Source organism: Schistocerca cancellata, chromosome 1, assembly GCF_023864275.1.
Source record: "Schistocerca cancellata isolate TAMUIC-IGC-003103 chromosome 1, iqSchCanc2.1, whole genome shotgun sequence".
NCBI lineage: Eukaryota > Metazoa > Arthropoda > Insecta > Orthoptera > Acrididae > Schistocerca > Schistocerca cancellata.
The window spans coordinates 81268178-81296030 of NC_064626.1; the positions used below are offsets into that span (position 1 = coordinate 81268178).

The 27853-nt window shown below is 41.4% G+C and overlaps 1 protein-coding gene across 1 annotated transcript in view; it reads right to left on the bottom strand.

The window, feature by feature from the left end:
* LOC126176519 (baculoviral IAP repeat-containing protein 6) overlaps positions 1-27853 on the bottom strand; it is a 329968-nt gene that overhangs the window by 73682 nt on the left and 228433 nt on the right. Inside the window, exons 46-49 of the mRNA XM_049924030.1 lie at positions 16635-16777; positions 16359-16538; positions 15403-15629; positions 4790-4945 (exon numbers count right to left, since the gene is read on the bottom strand). Coding sequence (XP_049779987.1) covers positions 4790-4945; positions 15403-15629; positions 16359-16538; positions 16635-16777 — 706 coding nt within the window. The remainder of the gene's footprint in view (positions 1-4789; positions 4946-15402; positions 15630-16358; positions 16539-16634; positions 16778-27853) is intronic.

The window sequence follows — 27853 nt, forward strand, 5'->3', positions numbered from 1 at the left end:
AGGTGAAAACCAGAACAAACTGCTGGATAATAATTATGGTAGGATGGTTGACACTGAAGGATAGTCATGTCATCAGTAACAGCTTTCAAGTGGTCACCACTGTCAAAATATTGTCAATAATGACCCTGTGTTTGAGAGCCCTATTTAAACTTCAAGAAAAAATAGGACATTTACATTCCATCTTGTTCTGTCTATTGTAATCCAACTTTACATAAAATTAAGGAAAGGTAAACGCTCACCAACAAAAACAATGCGTGGAGCCCGACCACTAGCTCTTTTTATAGAATTAATATACATGTTCACATACATAACCACACAGACACCCAAATGCACACTCCGTGGTCACAGTAAGACTGATAATTGATAATTATTGAGAGCAGTTGTCTGAGATGATGGATGTGGTGAAGGATGCAAGGATGGGGTAGCAGGAAAGAGGCAACTCTTTGGACAAACCCGTGGCTAGAGAGAGAGAGAGAGAGAGAGAGAGAGAGAGAGAGAGAGAGAGAGATATGGTTTAAGCGACGAGAACTGTGAGAATGGAGGCTGTGCTGGAGAAAGAATTCCTATCTGCATAGTTCAGATGCATCTGTGCTGGAAGTGAGTATCAAAATGGCCCTTATCGTGAAGCAAACTGTTGAAGTCGTGTTTGCTGTGCAGCAAGTTTTGCAATTGGGTGGTCCAGTTTATAATTTGACACAGTTTGTCAATAGCCATTCATGAGAGTAGATAGATAGTTACTTCTCTCGTGTCCACATAGAGTGCTGTACAGGAATTTCAGCAAAGCTGATACATAACGAGGCTACTCTCATACTTGGGCCTGCTTTTTATTGGGTATCTTGTCCAGCTCATCCATAAACAAGTCTACCATGCCATCTGCTCCTCTGACACTTGTAAACTTGTTAGCCAGCCAACCAACACTCCTGTGATCACCCATCACCCAGTACCACCATGACCTCATGACCTTGAAAAGCTCAACCATATCTTCCACCAGGGCTTCGACTATCTCTCGTCATGCCTGAGAGGAGGGATATCCTACCCAAAATCACACTCACATCCTCCGTAGTACTATCTGGTTGCCCAGCCAAATTACTGAATATTCTTATCCATCTCTATTCCAATCCTACACACCATAGCTTTTTCCCTTTTAGTTGGCCCATATGCAAGATCTGTCCCATAGACCCACCCCCAACTTTCTAATGTTGTCCAGTCATAGGCATTTTCTACCCAATAAAAGGCAAGGCCACATATGAAAGTAGCCATATTATATATCAGGTACACTGGGATTACTGTACAAGATTCAATGTGGGCACAACAAATAACCTACTGTCTACTTGCATGAATAGCCACTGCCAAACTATGAAAGGTGCCGAACATGCTGCACACACAACCCACGTGACTTCAACAGCTGCTTCACAATCCGGGCCACTTGGATACTTCTTTCCAGCACAAGTATCTCTGAACTAATAACAAGGGAAACTCCCCATCGTACCCCACTCAGATTTAATGGTAAGATGGCCCAGTGGATAGGTTGGTTTGTGGGATAAAGGGACCAGACTGCGATGGTCATCGGTCCCTTTTTCCAAATACTAAAAACACCCACAGAGAATAAAAACGAGTAACAGAATAGACCACAGACAACACAGAACAAGAGAGACATAGACAAAGACCAGACAAGACAAACTAAAATCACACAGAGCGTGACGGTGGTTGGCCGACCATAGAACCCAGTGGATAGCCTGCGAAAAACTGAAGACAGATCAAGCATGAGAACAGGAAGGAAGTGAACTGAACTCTGAAGAAAAAGTGTAGAAACAGTGAAACGGTCCACAGACTACAATATAGAGCTACCTGACAGAACAAAGGCTTTATGGTTAAGTGGTCACCGTGTCGGACTGCCAAGTGTGTGAGCCTTATTTGAAACATCCTCGTCTCATTTATTTTTATGTACTTTTTGTCCCTACAACATTTGAACTGTGCATCTGGTCAGTGGAATCTATGTTCTCTTTCTTTAGCCTTGGCAGATGTCTTATTATACACTGGTTATAAAATATGAGTCATGTGGTAAGAATAAGTTACCGTTGCAAGTAAACATGATGAATAGTGAGAGCAGATGAAATACCACATAGATGTCTCACAGAAATGAAAAAACAAATGCATGTGAACTATGTTACAACAAAGGAATTCAAGAGTCAAAGCTTCCGAAATGGAATGCAACTTCAGAAACCTTAAAAACATATGTTTTGAAAGAGCACAGAGGAAGTTTGTGATTGTGAAACTGTTACATAATTTGTTGCAGATTATGTGAAAAACTATTGCGTTTTCATCATTACCCCGGGATTGATCACGTTCATATTCATACGAACACCTAAATTGGGCAAGGAGGCATATCTCAGTCACTCGGCATGCATACAAATCAGGTGCGTTGGTAAGAGATTCCTCTCATATGACACACATACTGTCACTAATGCCATTTATGACACACCAGACATGTTTTCCGTGGAGGATTTGGTTGACTTATCACCTTGTCATCAAACATTTGCAGTTATTTTACGCACTGCTCCATCTAGGAATTTCCATTACTTTATAATCCAACTTAAAGACTTCTATAACAGTTGTAAGTTGTAATCACAGTTTATTTGCACCATAGGCTAAATTGTTGTATCTGCCAAATGAAATGATTTGAGTGGTAACTCAACCAAACAGCAAAAGGGGAGGGGCATGAGACAATATTACAGTATTTACTCAATTACAAGATGAGGTTTTTTCCCCAAATTTGTCATTAAAAAACTATAGGGTCTTATATTTGCATTTAAACTATTGCTGCTGAGGTCAATGTTTTTACATTGATTAATAGACTGATGTAGGGGCCATCTTAGATTTACAGGTGAAGTTCAGGTTACTGAGGTCACACGTGTTGTATTTGAACAGGCATGCAATAAAAGTTCTCATACATGTATGGAGACCATACACAAATGTTAATAGTGCTTTTCAAGTGAAGTTAACAGTGAAAGGTGAAAATGCTGCCCTTCAAAAACATTACTTGATTTTATACATTAATCACTATTTTACTTGATTGTAAAGAGACTGTAATGATTTACCAAATGAGCTGTAAATGAAAAATTTGTTTGCTGTTCACATATTAAAATACCGGGTAAGAAAGTTACAGACATTTCATCAGCTTTAAAACAGGATGGGTACATTCAGATGAATCAAGAAAGAAAAATAATCCAGAATTAAATATCTAAATAATGAAATAAACCATAATAAACCGACAAATTCTTATCATGTGAATAAATTGCAGCAGAAAGACTTAGCCATGGAGATAGTATAACAGACATTCCTAGATCACGGGATGAGCAAATGTTTTAGAATTTTACACAACTGTGATTGTGATCTCTTATTAATTATTAGTTGGCAGTGGTACATATTACCGCCACCACTGAAGATATTGCAGCCTGTGTTTCACAGATGCTCAAGCACAGCATTACAGAAGAGTCGGAGGGGGAACAGTGATACCGGCTGAGAACTGGGACAAGTGCGGGGAGGGGAGTAGTGAGTGTACTGCCAACCATGGGAACCTACATCATGTACTTTGGCTTTTGATGAACATCTGCCATGTTTAAACTGCAGTTTGCCTGGATCTATTTGAATTGGCCTTAAAATTGGAGAGATACACAAAAATGGTATATATTTCTGCACAAGATGGTAAAATTCTACATGAGGCCAGTGGCATACCTACATGTTCCCTGCAAGAATTTTGTTACTTGCTGTGAGGTATTATGGAAATGATAGGGGTGTGTGTCAGCTGCTGGTTCCGTGTAGCCATTGAGAGAATGGCAGGTACATGATTGATATGTTTGGAAACAAAAGAACATTGTAAAATTCTCACACCCATAAGGTAGCAAAATTCAATGTATTTTTGGAGGAGGAGGGGGTGGGGTTGGGGGAACATCCGAGTTCTCAGGTTCCATTGTAACTACGACCTCAGATATCGCAGTGTATTTGGAAAGAAAAGTGAAATTGACAGTTAGGATATAAATTTAACAACTGTTTTTTTAGAATGATGATTAAAAATGGTGATACCACAGTAAACCATTTCTGTGTGTTTATTTTTCACATATTATCAACATATACACAATCAATAAATGGCCTACATTTAAAATAGGTACAATGCTAACTTTTACGCAGATATTTAATGTCGATAAAACTCTCTGTAATTTTGACTGGTCAGAATATGTTAGAAATAAATTTTTCTCAAGGTGCCTCTTAAAAGAAAATAAATATGGAGGGGAACGGGGGGGGGGGGGGGGGGGGGGGGGACCATTACATTCAGGATCATCTTTAGGTACTTAGGTAAAGAGGGTAATATATTCTGTGAATAATAGAGTGGGTTACAGTTGTCATTACCAAGAAATTGCTGCTGAATGCCGAATACACTATGAGTTATTTGATGGTGATCTGAACTGAAATTACAAATACAACAGAGTAACAGTTATCAACAGTGAATTATGAATTTAAACAGAAATACTGCAAAGTGCTATTCTCAACAATGACAAAAAATATAACCTGTTTGGAGTTAGACTTCAAGAAGTACAAATTTCCTCGTTATAGTTTTAGGAAAACAGTTATATATAAGCGAACAAGAAAATTCTGAGATGTGTATATTTTACAACGTAACTTAAGTGGTGAGCAGATGTAAACTTCTTAGTGAATACTGTTTTGGATAATATAAATAAATAAAAGAATAAAAATAAACTACTCACAGAAATAATAATAAGAACAACTGTACCTTGAGGAAAACTGGTTGCATTGTTGCAGCAGGAAGTCCCATCATCCATATCTGAGACCAATGAACTAGGATCACGAAACCCGGCCTTTCTTGAGGATGACTGAGTCCCTTTGTCTGCATTGTCACTTATCTGCTGTTCCTCTTGATGACAGAAATCTGGCGAATACATGAAAAATGTAAGTCTGCAGGCTTTTGCAACAGTTGCCAACAGAAGCAAGATCCTCTGGGTAATTAGGCTGTATTGTTTTCCTCTTGTACTACTTCAACAACTTGAGTGTTTCAACTACTTCGCTGGAATCTTTTGGGGATATCTAGTGTCCACAGGTAACTGTACACTGTCAAAAGCCAATGCTACATTCACATATAAGCAGATATTCTCCTGCAGTGTTTCTAAGGTGGGGAATTACTGAGTGCAAGTTCCTCAGGCTTTTATTAGTAGGCTGATGTTTTGGTTAGGGACTGACTGTAGGCAGTACAAGAATGACAGCCTTACAGAGCAGAAAAATAGATCTTCATCCAATGATTTATAAATACCTGTTAATGTCAGTTGGCTTCCTGTATACTCTGTGTTCCAGAGTACTTTTAAGGTCTTTCCAATATTTTGTAGCCAACACATCTAGGAACAAAACATCTTTCATCTCCAAAGGGAAGTTAATTTCAGGGTGGACAACATTTTAAAAAAATGTGAAATAAAAACAAAATCATCCGCATAATGGAAATGACAGGCTGGACGTAACTCAGCACTGGTTATTGCATGTCGTCCAAAATACTTCTTTACTGCACACATTGTGCACATGCAAGACGTGCTTGGCTATCCCTGGCCGCATGCAGTATGATTATGTATGCTACAACATAGTTCCCCAACTGCCTGTGATCAGCTATTTGTCCACCCGAGTCTGTGTGTGCTTGGCTGCCTGCAGGCAGGCACTCTACTTGGACCCACCTATACAACTGGGTAGTTTGTAAAAATATGATTTGATATCAAAGGTCACCAGCATGATAGGAGTGGATATTTTTCCAAAGTGCACTAAATCTCTACATAATGTGTGCAATACTTCGCAAATAAGTCTATTTTCCTGTCAAGGTGTTTCAGCTTCTCTGATATACAGTTGGCCATCTGCAACAAGTTTCAGCAGATCTCCTTCTTTGTGCATCTTTGGTTGTATGTATACTATGGGCATAATAGGGAATGTGGGCCACCAGAAACTTGATTTTATAACTAAACATTTTTAAGCCTTGTAACATATTTTTTTCTTAAATTTTTATAATGATCTACACCAAAAAGTCATTTCTTTACTGCTTCAGTCACTTTTATTTTAAACATCACTGTTTGTATCAATAAGTGTGCTATCATCATCAGATAGATTAAGATGTTTTACACTGCAGAATTCAACTGTGATGTCCACATGTGCTGTCCATTTGGTGGACAGGGATGTAGCAAGAAGTTTGTGTGTCATTTTGCACTAGTGAATACACATCAGCGTAATTTACAATAGTAAAAGATGTAATGTATATAGAATCTAACATCCTGTTTATCTAAATACACTATGTGATCAGAAGTATCTGGACACCCCCAACAACATATGTTTTTCATAGTAGGTGCACTGTGCTGCCACCTACTGCCACCTACTCCACACCAGCGACCTCACTAATCATTAGACAGAGTGAGAGAGCAGAAAGGGGCACTTCCCAGAACTCACGGACTTCAAACGTGGTCATGTGATTGGGAGTCACTTGTGTTATACGTCTGTACGTGAGATTTCCACACTCCTAAACATCCCTAAGTCCACTGGTTCCAGTGTGATAGTGAAGTATAAACGTAAAGGGACACATACAGCACAAAAGCGTACAGGTCGACCTCATTTGTTGCCTGACAGTGACCGCCAACAGTTGAAGAGGGTCGTAATGTGTAATAGGCAGACATCTATCCAGACCATCACACAAGAATTCCAAACTGCATCAGGATCCACTGCAAGCACTATGAAGTTAGGTGGGAGGCGAGAAAACTTGGATTTCATGGTCGAGTGGCTCCTCATAAGTCACACATCACGCCGGTTAATGCCAAATGACACCTTGCTTGGTGTAAGGAGTGTAAACATTGGACAATTGAACAATGGAAAAACGTTGTGTGGAGTGACGGGTCAGGGGACTTGCATCCCTTGTTGTTTTGCATGGCATTATCACAGCACTGGCCTACATTGATGTTTTAAGCACCTTCTTGCTTTCCACTGCTGAAAAGCAATTCAGGAATGGTGATTGCATCTTTCAACATGATCGAGCACTTGTTCATAATGTACAGTTGTGGAGGAGTGGTTACATGACAATAACATCCCTGCAATGGACTGGCCTGCACAGAGTCCTGACTTGAATCCTATAGAACGCCTTTGGGATGTTTTGGAACTCTGACTTTGTGCCAGACCTCACCGAACAACATCAATACCTCTCTTCACTGCAGCACTCCATGAAGAATGGGCTGCCATTCCCCACTCCATGAAGAATGGGCTGCCATTCCCCAAGAAACCTTCCAGCACCTGTCATCAAGGCTAAGGGTGAGTCAACACCATATTGAATTCCAGCATTACCAATGGAGGGCACCACGAACTTGTAAGTCATTTTCAGCCAGGTGTTCAGATACTTTTGATCACATAGTGTATATTTCAGTTGACAGTATGTGAAGCCAAGCCAAAGTTGTTATATCTTCCTCTATTATTCTGAAGTATCCATTACCATCACCATGGTGTCTTTCCACTGGCTAGTTGTATTTTGTGTAAATTTCTTTCAACGTTTTGACTTGGTACTGAGCTAAAATCATCTTGACTATTATGTGGATGAAATATCAGTTACATGGCTACATCATATAAAATAGTCAAGTACATTCCAAAATTTATTTACTGGCATCTGTCCTGAAATTAATTTTCCTCCAGAGATGGGGAGGTGTTGGTTTATATAAGATCTGAAGAGACACTGGAAGTATACAGGAAGCCTAACAACACAGAAATGTTTAGTCGTTACTTCCCATCCACCAATCAGCTCAAGCAACGCTAAACATGGTGTCTTTCAAGCTTTCTGTATTACAAACAATGAAAACTTTGAATCTTAAGTGTCTACTTAAGGGACACATTAACGCTAAAGGTTATGACAGCAATGTTACAGATAGCAAATTCCAAAGGTGTTGTTCTAAAATCTGGAGCCTTCTTCCTACTTGCTAAGGCTATCATATGTCTGAAGGGTAATGAACAGTGTTGGTAAAATTCTTCAGAGAAACTGTACAAAAGCGACATTTCTTCAGTCAATATGAAGCAGAGGACATTCTCTGGCCTAGCATGGAACCCTTCATCTTCACACAGTCATATTTCATGAAGTGATCTGTGATTGTGGTAATGTGTATGACATGACTTTGACACAAAGAATGAAATCCACGAAGTCACAGAGATCTCTAACAAATAACTTCATCTCTGCAGAGATGATGACTACAGGCTACCAGATTTGTGGCTTATGGCCACCAAGGAAGTACCTAGCAGGACAACATGTGAAAGAAACAAACTATCTAAAACATCTGCAGTGACACAAAATTGAACTATGGCATTCCTGCTTTTACCAGTTCAATTCGGCTTTAGAAGTTGTTTAACAACTGCAAATGCTATACTTTCTTTTCTCTGTGAGGCACGGGGTGGGTTAAACAAAAGGTTTCAAACACTTGACATATTTTTTGATTTAACTAAGGCATTTGATTGTGTTGATCACAAAATATTGCTCCAGAAGGTGGACCATTATGAAATACGGGGAGTAGCTCACAATTGGTTCACCTCTTACTTTAGCAACAAGCAGCAAAAGATCATTATTCATAATGTTGATAACGGCTGTGATGTGGGGTCTGAGTGGGGTACTGTCAAGTGGAGGGTGCCCCAGGGATCAATGTTGGGGCCACTCCTGTTCCTTATTTATATAAATGATGTGCCCTCTAGCATTAAGGGTATGTCTAAAATATTTCTATTTGCTGATAACACTAACTTGGTAGTAACGGATGTTGTGTGCAACATTGGCTCAGTTTCAAATAGTGGAGTACATGATCTAAGTTCATGGCCTGTAGAAAATAAACTAATGCTAAATCACAGAATGACTCAGTTTTTACAGTTTCTAACACACAATTCAACAAAATCTAACGTTTTAATTTCACAGAATGGGCATTTGACTAGTGAAGCTGAAAAGTTCAAATTTCTAGGTGTTCAGATAGATAATAAGCTGTCGTGGATAGCCCACGTTCAGGAGTGATGATTCGACACGAAAATTAGTTTGCTTTGCTTATTTTCATTCGCTTTTATGTTATACGGTATTATATTTTGGGGTAACTCTTCCCATTCTAAAAGGATGTTTTTGGCTCAGAAACAGGCAGTTCAGGCAATAAGTGGTGCAAGTTCATGAAATTCTTGTTGACCCCTGTTCACGAGTCTGGGTATTTTGACATCGGCCTCTCAATATATACAGGGTTATTACAAATTATTGAAGCGATTTCACAGCTCTACAATAACTTTATTATTTGAGATATTTTCACAATGCTTTGCACACACACACAAAAACTCAAAAAGTTTTTTTAGGCATTCACAAATGTTCAATATGTGCCCCTTTAGTGATTCGGCAGACATCAAGCCGATAATCAAGTTCCTCCCACACTCGGCGCAGCATGTCCCCATCAATGAGTTCAAAAGCATTGTTGATGCGAGCTCGCAGTTCTGGCACGTTTCTTGGTAGAGGAGGTTTAAACACTGAATCTTTCACATCACTATGCGTGAAACTTGCCCGCACGCGTTCAACCATTTCTTCGCTCACTGCAGGCCGACCCGTTTATTTCCTCTTACAGAGGCATCCAGAAGCTTTAAACTGCGCATACCATCGCCGAATGGAGTTAGCAGTTGGTGGATCTTTGTTGAACTTCGTCCTGAAGTGTCGTTGCACTGTTACGACTGACTGATGTGAGTGCATTTCAAGCACGACATACGCTTTCTCGGCTCCTGTCGCCATTTTGTCTCACTGCGCTCTCGAGCGCTCTGGCGGCAGAAACCTGAGGTGCGGCTTCAGCCGAACAAAACTTTATGAGTTTTTCTACGTATCTGTAGTGTGTCGTGACCATATGTCAATGAATGGAGCTACAGTGAATTTATGAAATCGCTTCAATCATTTGTAATAGCCCTGTATATATATTCCTTACTGTCATTTCTTGTTAACAATATTAGCTTATTCCCAAGAATATGCAGCTTTCACTCGGTTAATACTCTGCTAAAATCAAACCTGCATTTGTATTGGAGTTCCTTAACTCTTGTGCAGAAAGGTGTGCAGTATACTGCTGCACCCATTTTCAATAAGCTACCACTCGAATTCAAAAATCTTAGCAGTAATCCACGCGCTTTCAAATCGAAACTGAAAAGTATCCTCATGGGTCACTCCTCCTATTCTGTCAACGAGTTCCTTGAAAAATTAAGATGATTCTTATTGTATTGTTGACTGCGCTTACTTAATCTTATGGACTGACTTTTTTTTTGGGTTCATAAACATTTATTTTTATCTGTTATTACTTTTATGTTGTAATTTCATGTACTGACACGTTCCATGGCCTTGGAGATTTGCTCCTCAATTTGGTTCTACGGAACTTGACGTGGTTAAAAAAAAAAAGCCTTCTGCAACATCAGAATGACAGCAAAGAAGGTGTACATTGCAGAGTTATCAATTTTAGAAGCATATGAATGGTTTTATTTTCATGGTGCTATATTTGATCTTTTCTACATTTTAGTAGAATTTATATTCATATATAGATGAAGTATGAGTTTCTATTTTGATTTCAGTTGTTATTTATTTGTTATGTGGTCCATGTATGACACAGTGCACCATACCAATATGCTTCAAAAAGGCGCACACGAAAATGTAAGTTTTCATGCAGTCATATCTTGGGTTCTATTGATCACAGAGATGAGGTGCCAAGTGTTTTGAATAGGCTTTGGCCTTGCAACCAACTGTATATCTATTGGAATAATGGGCATACTGTAGCTATCCTACAGTACAGAGTCAAAATTTAAAAATTACACACTTCCCCCGCCCAGGCAAAGTGGGCAAACTGGTCGGTTCTTTTGCATTGGGTGTGGTCTAGGGTGGGCATTCAATAGCTTATAAAAGCACCATTTGTTGATGGGCGGTTCCTGAGAAAACCAAAAACCGATAATTTTTGGGTACCAAAAGTACCTAGTGTGGAAATGGCCACTTCTATAATTTCTATTCATGGCATGTCATCACAATTTTTACCACATGTTTGTTCTCAAGATGATGTTTTAGGGGACCCTTGAAACTTTTTTTTTTATATCATTATCCCATTACCGAGAACGAGAGGTTGAACGTTACAATGCTTATGTGCATAAAATATGCTTGTAATATCTCATCTGTGGCATAAATATAGTTTTAACTGACATAGTGGAAACATGGTAAGGGTTCTGGGGTCACCAAATTGTTTTTAGTTCCCATATTTTCACTTTATGGTGCACTGTCTCTCTGTGATGGCCACTGTAGGTGTAGTTTAAAAGTGTTGCCCATTTTTATGTGAATTATTGTACAATAGACTTGCATTGGGTGAGACACAATTTTATGCAACCGTACTGATTCATTGTATACATGTATATCGAAGAATGTAACTGTGTCTAAGTATATAAATAAACTATCAAAACTTTAGTGACATGCAGAATTCATTTCATTTAAGCAGTACTCCCTGCTGTGACGGGGAAAAGGAAGGAACAATCTGAAAAATGCTCCTGTTGGAGCATAAGAGAAGTGAATATGCTCCTGTTTAAAGGACTCTGACAGAAAAGTGGGGAACCAGATGCCTCAATCCTTATTCCCCCTTCATCAAAAATTTTGGCATCCTAAAACATTCACACTTTTTTGTTTTGAAACAGAGTAGCAGAGAAACAATATCAGTAGAACAGAGAGAAGTCAGTGCCAGTGGGAGAGAAAGAGAGTGGAGACCGAGCAGGTGGGACAGAAAAGATGGCAGTGGAAGAGGGAGGGAGGGAGGGATGGATGGATGGATGAAGACAGCAGCTGTGGGAACCAAAGACAGAAGAGATAATGATAGTCAGTGAGAGACAGTAGCAGTAAAAAAGGAAGAGACATGGATGGAGATAGTAGGAGTGGGAGCAAAAGAGGGACGAGACAGTGGAAAGAAAAAGAGAGGTGTGGAGACGACACACAGACATGAGGGGAGGGGTCTGGACTCCTCCACGCTGGCAAACTAACACGAAAAAAAATTGTCTAGGTTCCTCCTATCCCCTATACCCACCTGTTAATGTTGCCCAGTCTAGGGGTCAAAATCCCCTGCAAACTATCCCCAAAAATATGTATAAAAAGGAGACAATAGTAGTTGAAGACAAAGACAGCAGACTGCAAGTGAGAAAGGTAGAGACAGTGACCACAGGAAAGAAAAAGAATGGGACAAAAAAAATGGCACTGGGACAGAGAGATAGTGAAAGATGCAGAGAAGGAGACAGTGACAAGCAAGTTTCTTTCCCAGTAATGATTTGCGATTTCTCCAAGATATTTGAACTGTCGAACTGCACTAATATTTTGAGTGTTCAGGAAGACTGCTTACAGGCGTTTCATACGTATGGTCTCAGTTTTCTTAAAGGATACTTGTAGTCCTTTTCGAGACTGGTGACTTCAGCATGAACTATTTCCACATCAAGAACTAAGAGAACTAAATCATCCGCAAACCCCAGGCACTTCGTTTTTATTGACGATTTTGCTCCAATTTAGATTTAAGGCATGATTCTTTTGTTAAATCTCCATGATGTAATCGAATACTACATTGAAAAGCAGAAGGGATCACCCACCACCTTGTTTAAGACCAATTTTCACTGCAAAAGATTTTGAACTTCCTTCTCCCAACTGTACCTTCAAATTTGTGTTAGTTAAAGTTAGTTTGATTTTTATTAATTTGTGATGAAGATCATATGATTGGGAATTTTTTTTAATTGTACATCTATGGATACTATCATAATTTTTTTTAACCTAAGAATGAAATGAAGAGCTGTTTATTTCTGTATTTGTAATACTCCATTATCAGCCAGAGGCTGAGAATTTGGTCTCAGCAGCTTCTGTATGGGGATAATCCTCCTCGATATTCTCCATGTTATGATTCCACAGTTCTTTTTTATCTTGTTAAAAATTATACAAAAGAAAATTTGTAAGTGCACTCTAGACTTTTTTTTAATAATAATGGATGGATTATTCCTCTAACCCAGTGCCATGAAATTCTCTCTCTGACACACATTTTGACAAGATGGTGGTGGTGGATATTTAAGATTGCAAGTTTTCTTGCATTTTTCCACATTTTTGCATAGATTAGGTCTTCACTGCATACCTTGTAAATTTTTTAGTTTTTTGATTGCAAGATCTACCTTCTTGATGGTTGGAGGGTGTCTTAGTTCCTCACCTTCTTCACAGTTTCAAAATATTACCCTTCATCTCTCATCAATGCCTTTGTGAATAACATTCAGAATTGTAATTTGAGGATATCAAGGAGATACCTGAGCAGTTAACCATGGAAAGTCCTTTGAAGATATCAATGTAATACATAAATATTTTAAATGCTGGAACTCGAAGAAAGAGTAACCATGTTTGATATTGGGAGAAATAATGATTCTTTTTTTAAAACTATTCATATATGGTGGCAGAAATAGTATGGAAGGTGCACACACAGATAACAAGCAATATTCCAAAGAAGGAACTGATTTAGCAGAAACACTATCCTTTTATGTCAATGCCTCAATTTGAACCTGTACAAAAAATTAGTTGATTTTGATACTTGCAATTTACTAACTTGAAGTAAAATCTAATAAAATAATTCAAATATTACAAAATACAATTACCAATTTTTTTTTTAAATAGTTATCTTTGAGGCATCAAATCAACACACACACACACACACACACACACACACACACACACACACACACACACACACACACACAAATAGAACTTTGTTGGAAAAAGCATCTGTTAATATCTGAATATGAACTTTTCTATCGACATAGACAACAGAAGCTACTGATTAAGAGTTTTAATTAAGTGAGCATAGATATGTTGTGCATTACAGACTTACGGGAGTTCTGCAGCATTATTCCAGTACTACAGCCTCTGAATGAGGTCTACACAGAACATCACCTTTCACTTGCTTTACGATGTCAAGCATTACGAACTAACCCAAATGGTACAAGTTGTGAAGCAGTCAAGGGGGTTCGGAGCAAGGGTGGGATAGGGATGGACAAGGATACTACATATGTTGAGTGGGTGGCAGAACACTTTTGTGGGAGAGGTGAGGTGAACAGTGGATAGAATATTCCCCATTTCATTTCAAGGCACCACGAGACATGTGAATCCCTGATGCAGAATAGAATACAGCTGCTCCAGTCCTGAGTCAGGAGAGGACTGCTTCTTTGTAATTGTACAGTGGGTATGTGGGAGGTAATAGGGGACTAGAGAGAGAGAGAGAGAGAGAGAGAGAGAGAGAGAGAGAGAGAGAGCTAGGGAGATCTGTTTCTGAACGCAGTTGGGAGTATAATTTCGGTCTGTGCAGGGCTCATTGGGCCCCTTGGGATATTTGGAAAGGGAATGCTCACCACTAAAGATGTAATGGGCATGGGTAAGCTAGGCTGTATGGAAGAGAGTTCCTGATATGGAATAGATGGTAGCTGTTGAAGTGGAGGCATTGTTGGTTGTTGGGAAATTTGAAGTCGACAGTGGTATTGGTGTTGTCATCCTTCAGGTGGAGATCTACATCTAGGGAGGTGGCTGCTTGGGCTCAGGAGGAGCATGTGAAATGACTGAGGAAGGTGTTGAGATTCTGGAGAAATGTGGATAGGGTGTCCTCATCCTACACCAGATCATGAATGTCATCAGCACACCTGAACCAGGGGAGGGGCTAGATGGCTAGAAAGAATTCTCTAGATGGCCCATGAATAGGTTGGCATAGGATGGTATCATTCCACTACCTACAGTTCTTCTGAGGGTTGGTTTGTAGGTGATGCATTCAAAGGAGGAGTGACTGTGGGTGAGGATATAGTTGGTCATGGTGGCCAGGAAGGAGGTTTAAACTTTGAGGTCAGTCAGGCATTGGTAAAGATAGTGTTGATAGTGGTAAGGCTATGGGCATTTGGAATTTTAGTGCACAGGCACATGGCATCGACATTTGTGTGCAGGCCTCAGGCCTCCTGGTGGTAAAGGAACAGGAACTGTGGACAGATGGTATAGGAAATGATTAGTGTCACTTACATAAGTGGGTAGGTTACACATAATAGGCTGAAGTGCTGGTCCACAAGGGCAGAGATTATTTCTGTAGCAGCACAGTAACCAGTCATTATGGTATGTTCCATGTGGTTGAGTTTATGTACTCTAGGAACCATGTAGAAAGGAAGACTGTGGGGTTTGATGGGTATGAGGAGGGAGATAAAGAGTGCCTAAAACTGTGGAAAACGAGACGGCACCAAACTCACAAAATTATATTGTTTCAATAGTTCTCATCCTGCCAAAAATCACAGATGCAAAACCTATTTAACTAGTAATTTATGTACACTTACCGAGAATGATACGTGTTAATACAGCAAGCAGCCCTGAATCCAGCAACTGCTGAATAGATGGTGGTGACTGACATGCCATGGCAAGAGTCATCAGCTGACTTTCACTACGCTGCATTTTGTCCATCTCATGTGCCATGATATGACTATACCATTCTCCATTTTGTTTATCATCTGGTGACTCCAGGTTTGAGTCACTGACACTTGGTTTACTGAAGTAGGACTCCTTTCTGTAGTAAACATTTAACAACAGTAAAACATGTTAAAGAACAGGTGAATGCTTTGGACAGGGGAAATAATCTGTGTTTGATAAAACATTGCAGATACAACTGGTGGTGGGAAGTGAATGAAGAAATGCATGATAACATGGAAAGCAAAATAAAGTAAATCTGCTGTTTAAATAGGATAAATTGTTATTTAGTATCAAAAGGAAACTGTGGAAGTGCAAGGCAACCAAATGGCTCGTCAGTACTTACCTTCATAAGGTGAAATTATAAGAATTGCCAGTAGACATGTGCAGAAGTAGATACATACACCAAGTCAATGATAGATGCATAAGAAGACTATTTAAAAACACACACACACACACACACACACACACACACCTAACTGAGCTGCTTCATTACACTGACTGATTACTTTCACTAAGGACTTTCCATTAATGTATTTAAAAGTAGAAACACCTAATCCAGCTTTAGAAACTGTTAATTCCTTCCCCTGAAAAGGAAATTTGATAAATTGCAGAATTTTGGTCAGGAGCAGCAGCATTCAGATGCTAGGCTGGGAGGGCTCACCTTCAATGGTAAGTTAGCCAACAAGACAAACTGTATATTGGCCACTTAATATTTGACTACCAGTGCAATAAAGAGTTCAGTCTCCTAACTAGATCAATGAAATGATGATGCATCTATTGGACTGATTCATTTGTCTCAGTAATGAATGATATAAAACAAACAAACCTGTTATTCAGTTCTGTAGCCAACTGACGAATTCCTAGGTCAGACAATAATGTTCCAGTTCTCTGCAACAACATTGGAAATAAACTATGTCTGATGTAGCACATTGCACATAACAGAGTATCAATAGCTTTCTTCAGTGCAGAATGAGATGGCAGGCTCAGTGTCCACTTATACACTATCCTGAAATTGGAAAGCAACAATTTACATCAAATACATGGTACTACTCTGAGTTAAGCAGCTCATATCCTGTTCACTGGGAAAGGAAATTTCACTTACTGAAACAATTCTGGCGTCACCATTGAGTACAGATCATAATTTACTCTTCTTTCATGAGCAGCCCACAAGATAGCAGCAGCACTATGTACATAGGCTGATGATGGCGACCAAATTTCTGTACTGGAAAAGGATTGCTCTTGAGCCTGTCGAAAAAGACCAACACAGTATTGCTATTAAAAGAAACCGGAAAGCAAGATGTTACACAGATTTGTACACTTAAAAAACACTGAATGAAGTGCGTATGAACTAGAACAAAGCTTTTACAAATTTGAATTCCTAAAAAGGAGCATAACATACATGGAGTAAAGAGAATAATATGAATTGGGATACAATAGAAACTACGCAATTATTTGAAGATTCGAACTCCCATGCTTCAAATTTCTGACTGCAAATGAGTTAATGTGTTAAATAACTGACTTATACCCATAAGTGAGAAAAAATTTAGAAAAGTTTTGAATTTATGTTTAAAATTTGTTAGAAGTCACTAACTGCTCTGCTTGTCAAATACTGGAGCAATACAGTCTGGATATTTCGGAGTGCCATTAGTTACCCTCTTTCAAGACATGTACACAGTTTCTAACTGTAATACTCATCTTACTGCATTAAAGATTTGACAGAAGGCTACACCTCTTAATGAGTAGACTGTGTCAGCATTTTTAGTTTCTAAATTCAGTCAATAATAATATGATATACCGAATGACAAATTTTTGCTGCCCTTGGAAGGTACTGGATAGGCAACCTGCAATTGGGACAGGATGAACAAGCCGCAGTTTGCTACCTACCACATGTCTTCATCTACATACATATTCTGCAAGCCACTGTGCGGTGCATGGTGGAGGGTACCACATATCACTTCCAGTTGTTTCCTTTTCTGTTCCACTCATAAATAGAGCTAGGGATAAACAGCTGTCTGTAAGTCTCCACAAGAGCCCTGATTTCACTCATCTTCATGATGAGTACATGATATGTACAATAGCAGCAGAACTGATCTGCAGTCGGGTCTCCAAATTTCCACAACAGTACCTCACGAGAAGAGTGTCATCTTCCCTCCAGAGATTTCTATTACAGGTCATGAAGCATCTTCATAGTGCTTGCATGCTGATCAAACCTACAGGTAACAAATCTAAAAGCACACTTTTAAACTGCTTCAATATCTTTCTTTAATCCGACCTGGTAGGGATCTGTAACATTCTAGCAGTACTCAATAATGGGCTGCTCTAACATTCTATACACGGTCTCCTTTATAGATAAGCAATACATTCTCAAAAAAATTTGAGCATTCATTTTTCCCTACTGCCAACCTGACATGCTCATTCTATTTCATATTGCTCTGCAACATTATGCCTAGATATTTAGTCGATGTGACTGTGTCAAGGTGTACAATAATAATGCTGCACTCTAACATTAAAGGATTGTTTTTCCTACTCATCTGCATTTTTGTAGAGTTACAGCAAGTCGCCATTCATCATGCAAAATAGAAATTCTAAGTTATCTTTTATCTTCCTACAGTCACTCAAGGACATCATCTTCACGCACAACAGAGCACCAACTGCTGTTCACCCTGTCAGTCACATCATTTATGTTTATAGAGAATAAATAGTGATTCTATTACACTTCCCTGGGGCACTCCCGATGACAGCCTTGCCTCTGATGAATACTCACTGTGTAGGACAACATACTGGCTCCTATCACTCACACATCTGGGAACCTATTCCACATGCTCGCATCTTTGTCAATGTCTGTAGTGAGGCAATGTTTCAAACAATTTCTGGAAATCTAGGAATACAGAATCTGTCCATTGCACTTTATCCATAGTTTTCACGATATTGTGTGGGAAGAGGGCATGCCGAGTTTCACATAAGCGATACTTTCTGAAGCCATGATGATTTGAGGACAGAAGCTTTTCTGTCTCAAACAATTTTATTATATTCAAACTCGCAACATGTTCAAGAATTCTGAAGCAAACCAACGTTACAGATATTGGTCTGTAGTTATGTAGGTATATTTTTTTACCTTTCTTATATGCAGGAGGCACCTCCACCAGGTGAGAGATTCACGACACGTGGAGCGTACTCTTTGTAAAACCAAACTAGGATTCTATTTGGCACTGGCAACTTATTTGTTTTCAACTCATCCAGTTGCTTCTCTACATGAGTGTTGCCTATGTCAAATTATGTTCGTACTATCCTCCTGTGGGAATAATTTATTAAACATAAAATTTAAAACTTCAGATTTTCTTTGGTTGTCTTTTACTGGCTTCCCATAGTCGTCAACGAGTGACTGGCTAGCTGTTTCTTGGCCGTAGTTTGTTGGTGGCCATTCATCCAGACAGATAGCTTGTTTGTTGTTATGCTCATGCAGACTACAGCACATTGGTTGCAGATTAGCTTATTGATCATGACTTGTTTCACAGGTAGCCCTGCCTTTGATGGGATAAGTGATGCTTGTGACCGGACTGGAGTAGATGGTGGTGGGTGGATATATGGAACATGCCTTGCATCTAGATCTATTACAGGGATATGAGCCATGAGGCAGGTGTTCTGTGCCTTATCTCTCCAGTCACACACCACATCCCAAAGCCCAACTGTCCAGCCACAGAGAAGCATTCTCCTTATGACTCAGTACCACCCAGGCCTGGAGTAACTAAATCACATTCTTCGCCAGGGCTTCGACTACCTCTCGTCGTGCCCTGAAATGAGGAATGTTCTATCCACTATTCTCCCCACCCCTCCCACAGTGTTATTCCATCATCCATTGAAGCTACACAGTCCCCTCATCCATTCCTACACAATCCCTTCTCCCAACCCTTTGCCTCATGGCTCACGTCCCTATGATAGATATAGATGCAAGACCTATCCCATACATCCTCCCACCACCACCTGCTAAAGTCCGGTCACAAGCATTGCCTATACCATCAAAGGCAGGACTACCTGTGAAACCAATCATGTGACCTATAAGCTAAGCTGCAACCGAAGTGCTGCATTCTATGTGGGCATGACAACCAAAAGGCTGTCTGTCTGCATGAATGGCCACCTACAAACTGTGTACAAGGAACGGCTGAACCACCAAGTTGCTGAGCACACTGCCCAAAACACCATTCTGCATTTTAATGACTGCTTCACATCCTGTGCCACCTGGATCCTTCCTACCAACACCAGCTTTTCTGAATTGCACTGGTGGGAACTCTTTTTGCCTCCTGGCCTCAACTTCATTAGTCATTGTCCTTCAGCCACCTATCCCCTCCCCTGCTCCCACTCCACAGCCTTCTATTCCACATGAGCACCCACAGTCTTTTTACTTGCCCCCTCCCCCTCTCTACCTTCTGTCAAACCTCCCTACTGCACTAGCTACCCTACCTTCTCTCCACCTCAGCCCTGTATATTCCCATAAACAGCACTTTTCTGTCCCCCACCCATACCCTGCTCTCCCCTCCTGTTCCCCTACCAACTCCCCACCCTAATTTCCTTCTTACCCCCCACACAGCCCACATTGCTTCTCCCATCAGGTGCAGTTGTTCACTGTCTGCCCCCAGCAGTCAGAGACTGTGGTCACGTGTCTACGAGCTGCATTTGTGTGAATGTGTGCTCAAAATATTCCCTAATGAAGTACTCAGTGCTGGTGGTACACCATTCCTCACGTAGAGAACTGTACAATGCACACTGGGGAGCAGTATTTCCCACTACAGCATAAAGCAGAGATTCTACTATCACCGTGGAAGAAAACAATCAATGATAACTCATTTGGAAAGATGCCTTTCTGCCAATAAGCATTCCCAATGCATATTTAGATGAGCATATTGCAGCTGCAGGTATGTTTCACTGTGTGTGCATACAACAACATTCACAAGGAAGTATATTGTCTATCACTGTCGAACAGATGAGTTACCAGTCATCACATCCAATTTGCAGTCTGTTTCTACAATTTAGCACTCCTGCAGTTCCCTCTGGCTCTCATCTCTGATGCATGCATCACTTGGGCAGCTCCAGAAGCCATATGGATATGTTGTAATGAAATGTGATATTTTACATTCATTTATTCATTGCAGTTTGAATCATCAAAATTTATTTTGCCCTTTTCCTATGTTGTGAGCCCAGACGCAGTTTACTGTGGGAGCACCAAGCAGCTGATGGACGGCATACAGACCACATGTTCTCGCGGGATGTGCACGACAACGGAACTGCCTCCCAATACGTACACACATTGTGTTGCAAAGTATTTCCTTCGCTTCGCTGTCCTGCCCTGCCCTCTGTTGGCTTTGATCTGGGCTTATATCATTGCTGTACTGCCATTTTGATTGGGAAAAAAAAGTCCTGCTGACTATTTACAAACACACACACACACACACACACACACACACACACACACACACACACACACACACAAGACTTGTGATTACAATCTCAAAATTATTATACACAGTCCTAGTGTTGTGAGACAAATTTCTATAAATCATAACATAAAAAAAACAACACTGGAACCGCGCATAGCAAGAATCTTATTCATAGTGCTGAACACTTGTTAATTGAAACAATTTATCCTGTATAAATTAATGTAAAATGTGAGGAATTCTTGGAAGGCTTGGAAGGGGTGGTATTAGGATAGTGGTGGTGGATCACGTACAGTGTTCTTAACTTCTCATCTAAAGCACTCTCCCCTCTTGAATTATCTGTATTATCTAAGGGTCTCACTTTCAGCCTTAAACCTGCATTTGATCTACATCTACATCTACATCCATACTCCGCAAGCCACCTGACGGTGTGTGGCGGAGGGTACCTTCAGTACCTCTATCGGTTCTCCCTTCTATTCCAGTCTCGTATTGTTCGTGGAAAGAAGGATTGTCGGTATGCCTCTGTGTGGGCTCTAATCTCTCTGATTTTATCCTCATGGTCTCTTCGCGAGATATACGTAGGAGGGAGCAATATACTGCTTGACTCTTCGGTGAAGGTATGTTCTCGAAACTTCAATAAAAGCCCGTACCGAGCTACTGAGCGTCTCTCCTGCATAGTCTTCCACTGGAGTTTATCTATCATCTCCGTAACGCTTTCGCGATTACTAAATGATCCTGTAACGAAGCGCGCTGCTCTCCGTTGGATCTTCTCTATCTCTTCTATCAACCCTATCTGGTACGGATCCCACACTGCTGAGCAGTATTCAAGCAGTGGGCGAACAAGCGTACTGTAACCTACTTCCTTTGTTTTCGGATTGCATTTCCTTAGGATTCTTCCAATGAATCTCAGTCTGGCATCTGCTTTACCGACGATCAACATTTTATGATCATTCCATTTTAAATCACTCCTAATGCATACTCCCAGATAATTTATGGTATTAACTGCTTCCAGTTGCTGACCTGCTATTTTGTAGCTAAATGATAAAGGATCTATCTTTCTGTATATTCGCAGCACATTACACTTGTCTACATTGAGATTCAATTGCCATTCCCTGCACCATGCGTCAATTCGCTGCAGATCCTCCTGCATTTCAGTACAATTTTCCAGTGTTACAACCTCTCGGTACACCACAGCATCATCTGCAAAAAGCCTCAGTGAACTTCCGATGTCATCCACCAGGTCATTTATGTATATTGTGAATAGCAACGGTCCTATGACACTCCCCTGCGGCACACCTGAAATCACTCTTACTTCGGAAGACTTCTCTTCATTGAGAATAACATGCTGCGTCCTGTTATCTAGGAACTCCTCAATCCAATCACACAATTGGTCTGATAGTCCATATGCTCTTACTTTGTTCATTAAACGACTGTGGGGAACTGTATCGAACGCCTTGCGGAAGTCAAGAAACACGGCATCTACCTGTGAATCCGTGTCTATGGGCCTCTGAGTCTCGTGGACGAATAGCGCGAGCTGGGTTTCACATGACCGTCTTTTTCGAAACCCATGCTGATTCCTACAGAGTAGATTTCTAGTCTCCAGAAAAGTCATTATACTCGAACACAATACGTGTTCCAAAATTCTGCAACTGATCGACGTTAAAGATATAGGTCTATAGTTCTGCACATCTGTTCGACGTCCCTTCTTGAAAACGAGGATGACCTGTGCCCTTTTCCAATCCTTTGGAACGCTACGCTCTTCTAGAGACCTACGGTACACCGCTGCAAGAAGGGGGGCAAGTTCCTTCGCGTACTCTGTGTAAAATTGAACTGGTATCCCATCAGGTCCAGAGGCCTTTCCTCTTTTGAGCGATTTTAATTGTTTCTCTATCCCTCTGTCGTCTATTTCGATATCTACCATTTTGTCATCTGTGCGACAATCTAGAGAAGGAACTACAGTACAATCTTCCTCTGTGAAACAACTTTGGAAAAAGACATTTAGTATTTCGGCCTTTTGTCTGTCATCCTCTGTTTCAGTACCATTTTGGTCACAGAGTGTCTGGACATTTTGTTTTGATCCACCTACCGCTTTGACATAAGACCAAAATTTCTTAGGATTTTCTGCAAAGTCAGTACATAGAACTTTACTTTCGAATTCATTGAACGCCTCTCGCATAGCCCTCCTCACACTACATTTCGCTTCGCGTAATTTTTGTTTGTCTGCAAGGCTTTGGCTATTTTTATGTTTGCTGTGAAGTTCCCTTTGCTTCCGCAGCAGTTTTCTAACTCGGTTGTTGTACCACGGTGGCTCTTTTCCATCTCTTACGATCTTGCTTGGCACATACTCATCTAACGCATAATGTACGACGGTTTTGAACTTTGTCCACTGATCCTCAACACTATCTGTACTTGAGACAAAACTTTTGTGTTGAGCCAACAGGTACTCTGAAATCTGCTTTTTGTCACTTTTTCTAAACAGAAAAATCTTCCTACCCTTTTTAATATTCGTATTTACGGCTGAAATCATCGATGCCGTAACCGCTTTATGATCGCTGATTCCCTGTTCTGCATTAACTTTTTCAAATAGTTCGGGTCTGTTTGTCACCAGAAGGTCTAATATGTTATCCCCACGAGTCGGTTCTCTGTTTAACTGCTCAAGGTAGTTTTCAGATAAAGCACTTAAAAAAATTTCACAGGATTCTTTGTCCCTGCCACCCGTTATGAACGTTTGAGTGTCCCAGTCTATATCTGGCAAATTAAAATCTCCACCCAGAACTATAACATGGTGGGGAAATCTACTCGAAATATTTTCCAAATTATTCTTCAGGTGCTCAGTCACAACAGCTGTTGAGCCAGAGGGCCTATAGAGACATCCAATTACCATGTCTGAGCCTGCTTTAACCGTGACCTTCACCCAAATCATTTCACATTTCGGATCTCCGTCAATTTCCTTCGATACTATTGCACTTCTTATCGCTATAAACACGCCTCCCCCTTCACTGTTCAGCCTGTCTCTACGGTATACATTCCAATCTGAGTTTAGGATTTCATTACTGTTTACGTCTGGTTTCAGCCAACTTTCTGTCCCTAGTACTATATGGGCATTGTGACCGTTTATTAATGAGAGCAGTTCTGGGACCTTTCTATAGACGCTCCTGCAGTTTACTATTAGCACATTAACATTGTTATTCCCTGTTGCATTTTGCCTACTCCTACCTTGCCGCGTCTCAGGAGGCGTCTTGTCGGGCCTAGGGAGGGGATTCTCTAACCTAAAAAACCCCCATGTGCACTCCACACGTACTCCGCTACCCTTGTAGCTGCTTCCGGCATGTAGTGCACGCCTGACCTATTCAGGGGGACCCTACATCTCTCCACCCGATAGCGGAGGTCGAGAAATTTGCACCCCAGATCTCCGCAGAATCGTCTGAGCCTCTGGTTTAAGCCTTCCACTCGGCTCCAAACCAGAGGACCGCGATCGGTTCTGGGAACGATACTACAAATTGTTAGCTCTGATTTCACCCCGCGAGCGAGGCTTTCCGCCTTCACCAATTCCGCCAACCGCCTGTACGAACTGAGGATGACCTCTGAACCCAGACGGCAGGAGTCATTGGTGCCGACACGAGCAACAATTTGCAGTCGGGTGCACCCAGTGCTCTCTATCGCCGCCGGTAGGGCCTCCTCCACATCTCGGATGAGGCCCCCCGGCAAGCAGACAGAGTGAACACTGGCCTTCTTCCCCGACCTTCCCGCTATTTCCCTAAGGGGCTCCATCACCCGCCTAACGTTGGAGCTCCCAATAACTAATAAACCCCTCCCCCCGTGTGCCTGCTTGGACCTTGCTGAAGGAGCAGCCACATGTCCACTCACAGGCAGAGCGGGCGATGCCACACGGCCAGCCTCCACATTGACCCTCCGCCTCGTGCGCCGCGAACGCCGCTGAACCCGCCACTCCCCTTGGGGAGAGGGTGGCCCAACCGTGCCCGGTACCCGCGAAGATGTCTCGACAGCAGGGACAGTGTGTGAAGCATGTAACACCTGGGGTGTACCCTGCGACGCACCAGACTCCCCACTGCCGCTACACTCCGAGGCAGCAGCCTGAAGACGGCTGACCGCGGCCATCAACACGCTCAGCTGTTCGCGAACAGTGGCCAGCTCCTCCTGCGTCCGTACACAGCAGTCACACATCCTATCCATCCTAAGGATCAATTTACTGAAGAGAGTTGTTCAACCTTTAACTAGACTGCTAATTCACTAAAGGCGGCTGTTTATTCACTAAACTGGGGTTGCTAGCCACTTCTTGTAGAAAACAATGAAAATTGCACTACCTGTCTCTGGACTGTATTGAAAACAAACACTAGCACTACTGGCACTATGGTTGACTAAAGGGACTCTCTCTGACTATATTCAAAACAAACACGAAATCTATTGAACACTATTAATAGCACCCGACAATTAAAGCTTCCTAAAAGCAAATACACACGGAAGAAGAAGTGACAAGTAAGAAAAATACAGTTAATACTTAAATTAAGGTAGCTCGCTGCACAGCAGACGTGAAGCAGACGGCAGTTACGACGACACTGACACTGACTATGGCTGACTAAAGGGACTCTCTCTGACTGTATTCAAAACAAACACGAAATCTATGGAACACTATTAATAGCACCCGACAATTAAAGCTTCCTAAAAGCAAAAACACAGGGAAGAAGAAGTGACAAGTAAGAAAAATACAGTTAATACTTAAATTAAGGTAGCTCGCTGCACAGCAGACGTGAAGCAGACGGCAGTTCGACGACACTGCTTTGGTGAAGGGCCTACTTTCCTTCACATGTAATATCAATTGGAAATATCACTTCACAACCAAATCCCAAAACCTTTCCAATAGCAAGCCTGACACTGAACCCTGCGTTGAACAGTTCAGTTCACGATCCCAATTTGATCCACCACCACTACCTAATAATTATCCCTTACATGCCTTCAAAGAATTCCTCACATCCAGCGATGCTTCACAACCCTTCCTCAGGTCCCTACAACCTGTCCCCTGCAGAACTCCAGGCTCTACATTCCCTAAAAGCAAGTGACTATCATTCGCCTCCCAGCAGACAAAGGATCTACCACTGACCGAAAGGAGTATGTTAGTGAAGTCCTATGCCAGCTGTCTGACATCTCTTCGTACAGCAACTGCCACCAAGATCCCATTCCTGCGATTCAAACTGACCTGCAATCCCTCCCTAAAACTTCAGGCTCCTCACAAGAATTAACACCTCAATCCACAGAACTTCTCACCCCACCCAAACCACGCACCCTCACTTTTTACCTTCTTCCTAAGATCCACAAACCTAATCATTCTGGCCGTCCTATAGTTTCTGGGTTCAGAGTACCCACCAAACATATATCTGCCTTAGTTGATCAGCACCTGAAACCTATAATACAAAGACCCCGCATATCAAAGATACAAACCATTTCCTAGATTGTCTGAAATCTGTGCCCTTCCCATTCCCACCACGCACCTTGCGTGTCACCATTGATGCCACCTTCCTCTATACTAACATTTCCCATGTACATGGTCGGTCTGCTGCTGAACATTTCCTGAATCAGCATCCACCTGATTTCAAAACTGTGACATCCTTCCTATTCATCTTAATCAACTTTATACTTACCAACAACTACTTCATGTTGGGGGGGGAGGGGGGGGGGCAGACTTACAAACAGATCAGGGGTACAGCCATGGGAACCAGGATGGCTCCTTCCTATGCCAATCTTTTTCATGGGTCACTTGGAGTGGGCTTGCCTGGGATCCATAAGTCTTCAGCCCCTGCTTTGGTTTAAATACATTGATGACATCTTTACCAAATGGACTCTTCGTGAGACTGACCTGTTATAATTCCTGGAATCTCTGAAAAAAATTCACATGGCCCTATTCTGAATCCTATGCCACTTTCCTTGATGTTGATCTCGTCCTCACTAAAGGCCAACTACACACTTCTGTCCACATTAAACCTACCAACAAACAACAGTACTTACAGTTTGACAGTTGGAATCCTTCCCAAGTCAAACAATCCCTCCCATAGAGCCTTGGCATTCAAGGCAAACATACAGCAATAAACCACCATTCTCACCTCAGCCTTCACTATACTTAATTACCCCACCAGCCTAGTTCAAAAGCAGATTTCCCGGGCCATCACATCCAATCCTGGTACTGTTAATACCTCCAAAAACAACTTTGGAGCACGCCACTGGTGACTCAGTATTATCCAGATCTGGAATGCATTAATCAGCTACTTCAACAGGGCGATAACTTCCTAAAATCATGTCTTGAAATGAGATCCATTCTGTCTTAAATCTTGCCCACTACACCTAGGATAGGTTTTCATTGCACTCCCAATCTCCACAATATTCTTGTCAGACCCTGTGCTCCTCCTGCACCCATCTCCCTACCCTATGGCTCCTATTCCTGTGATCGTCCCCAATGCAAGACTTGCCCAGTGCAACCTCCTACCACCACCTATAGCAGCCCTGTCATTGGCAAAACATACCATCAAAGGGAGAGCAACCTGTGAAACAACACACACTGTACACCAGCTGTTATGTAAACACTATTTGGCCTTTTACATTGGCATGACTACCACCAAATTATCAATTAAGATGAATGCGCATAGGAAGAGGGTGTATACTGGCAACATGTTATTGCCAAGCATGCTCTACAACATAACAATTGTGACCTCGGTGCTTGTTTCACCACACGTGCCATCTGGAATCTTTCGCCACACACCAGTTTCTCTCTTTCACCCCTCTTCCTTCCCCTTCGACCCTTCTGCCTTCACTGGTTCCGAAAGTTTGCCTAATTATAACCCTCTTTTATGTGTGAGTTCTGCTGCCGCTTGGTGAGTAGTTT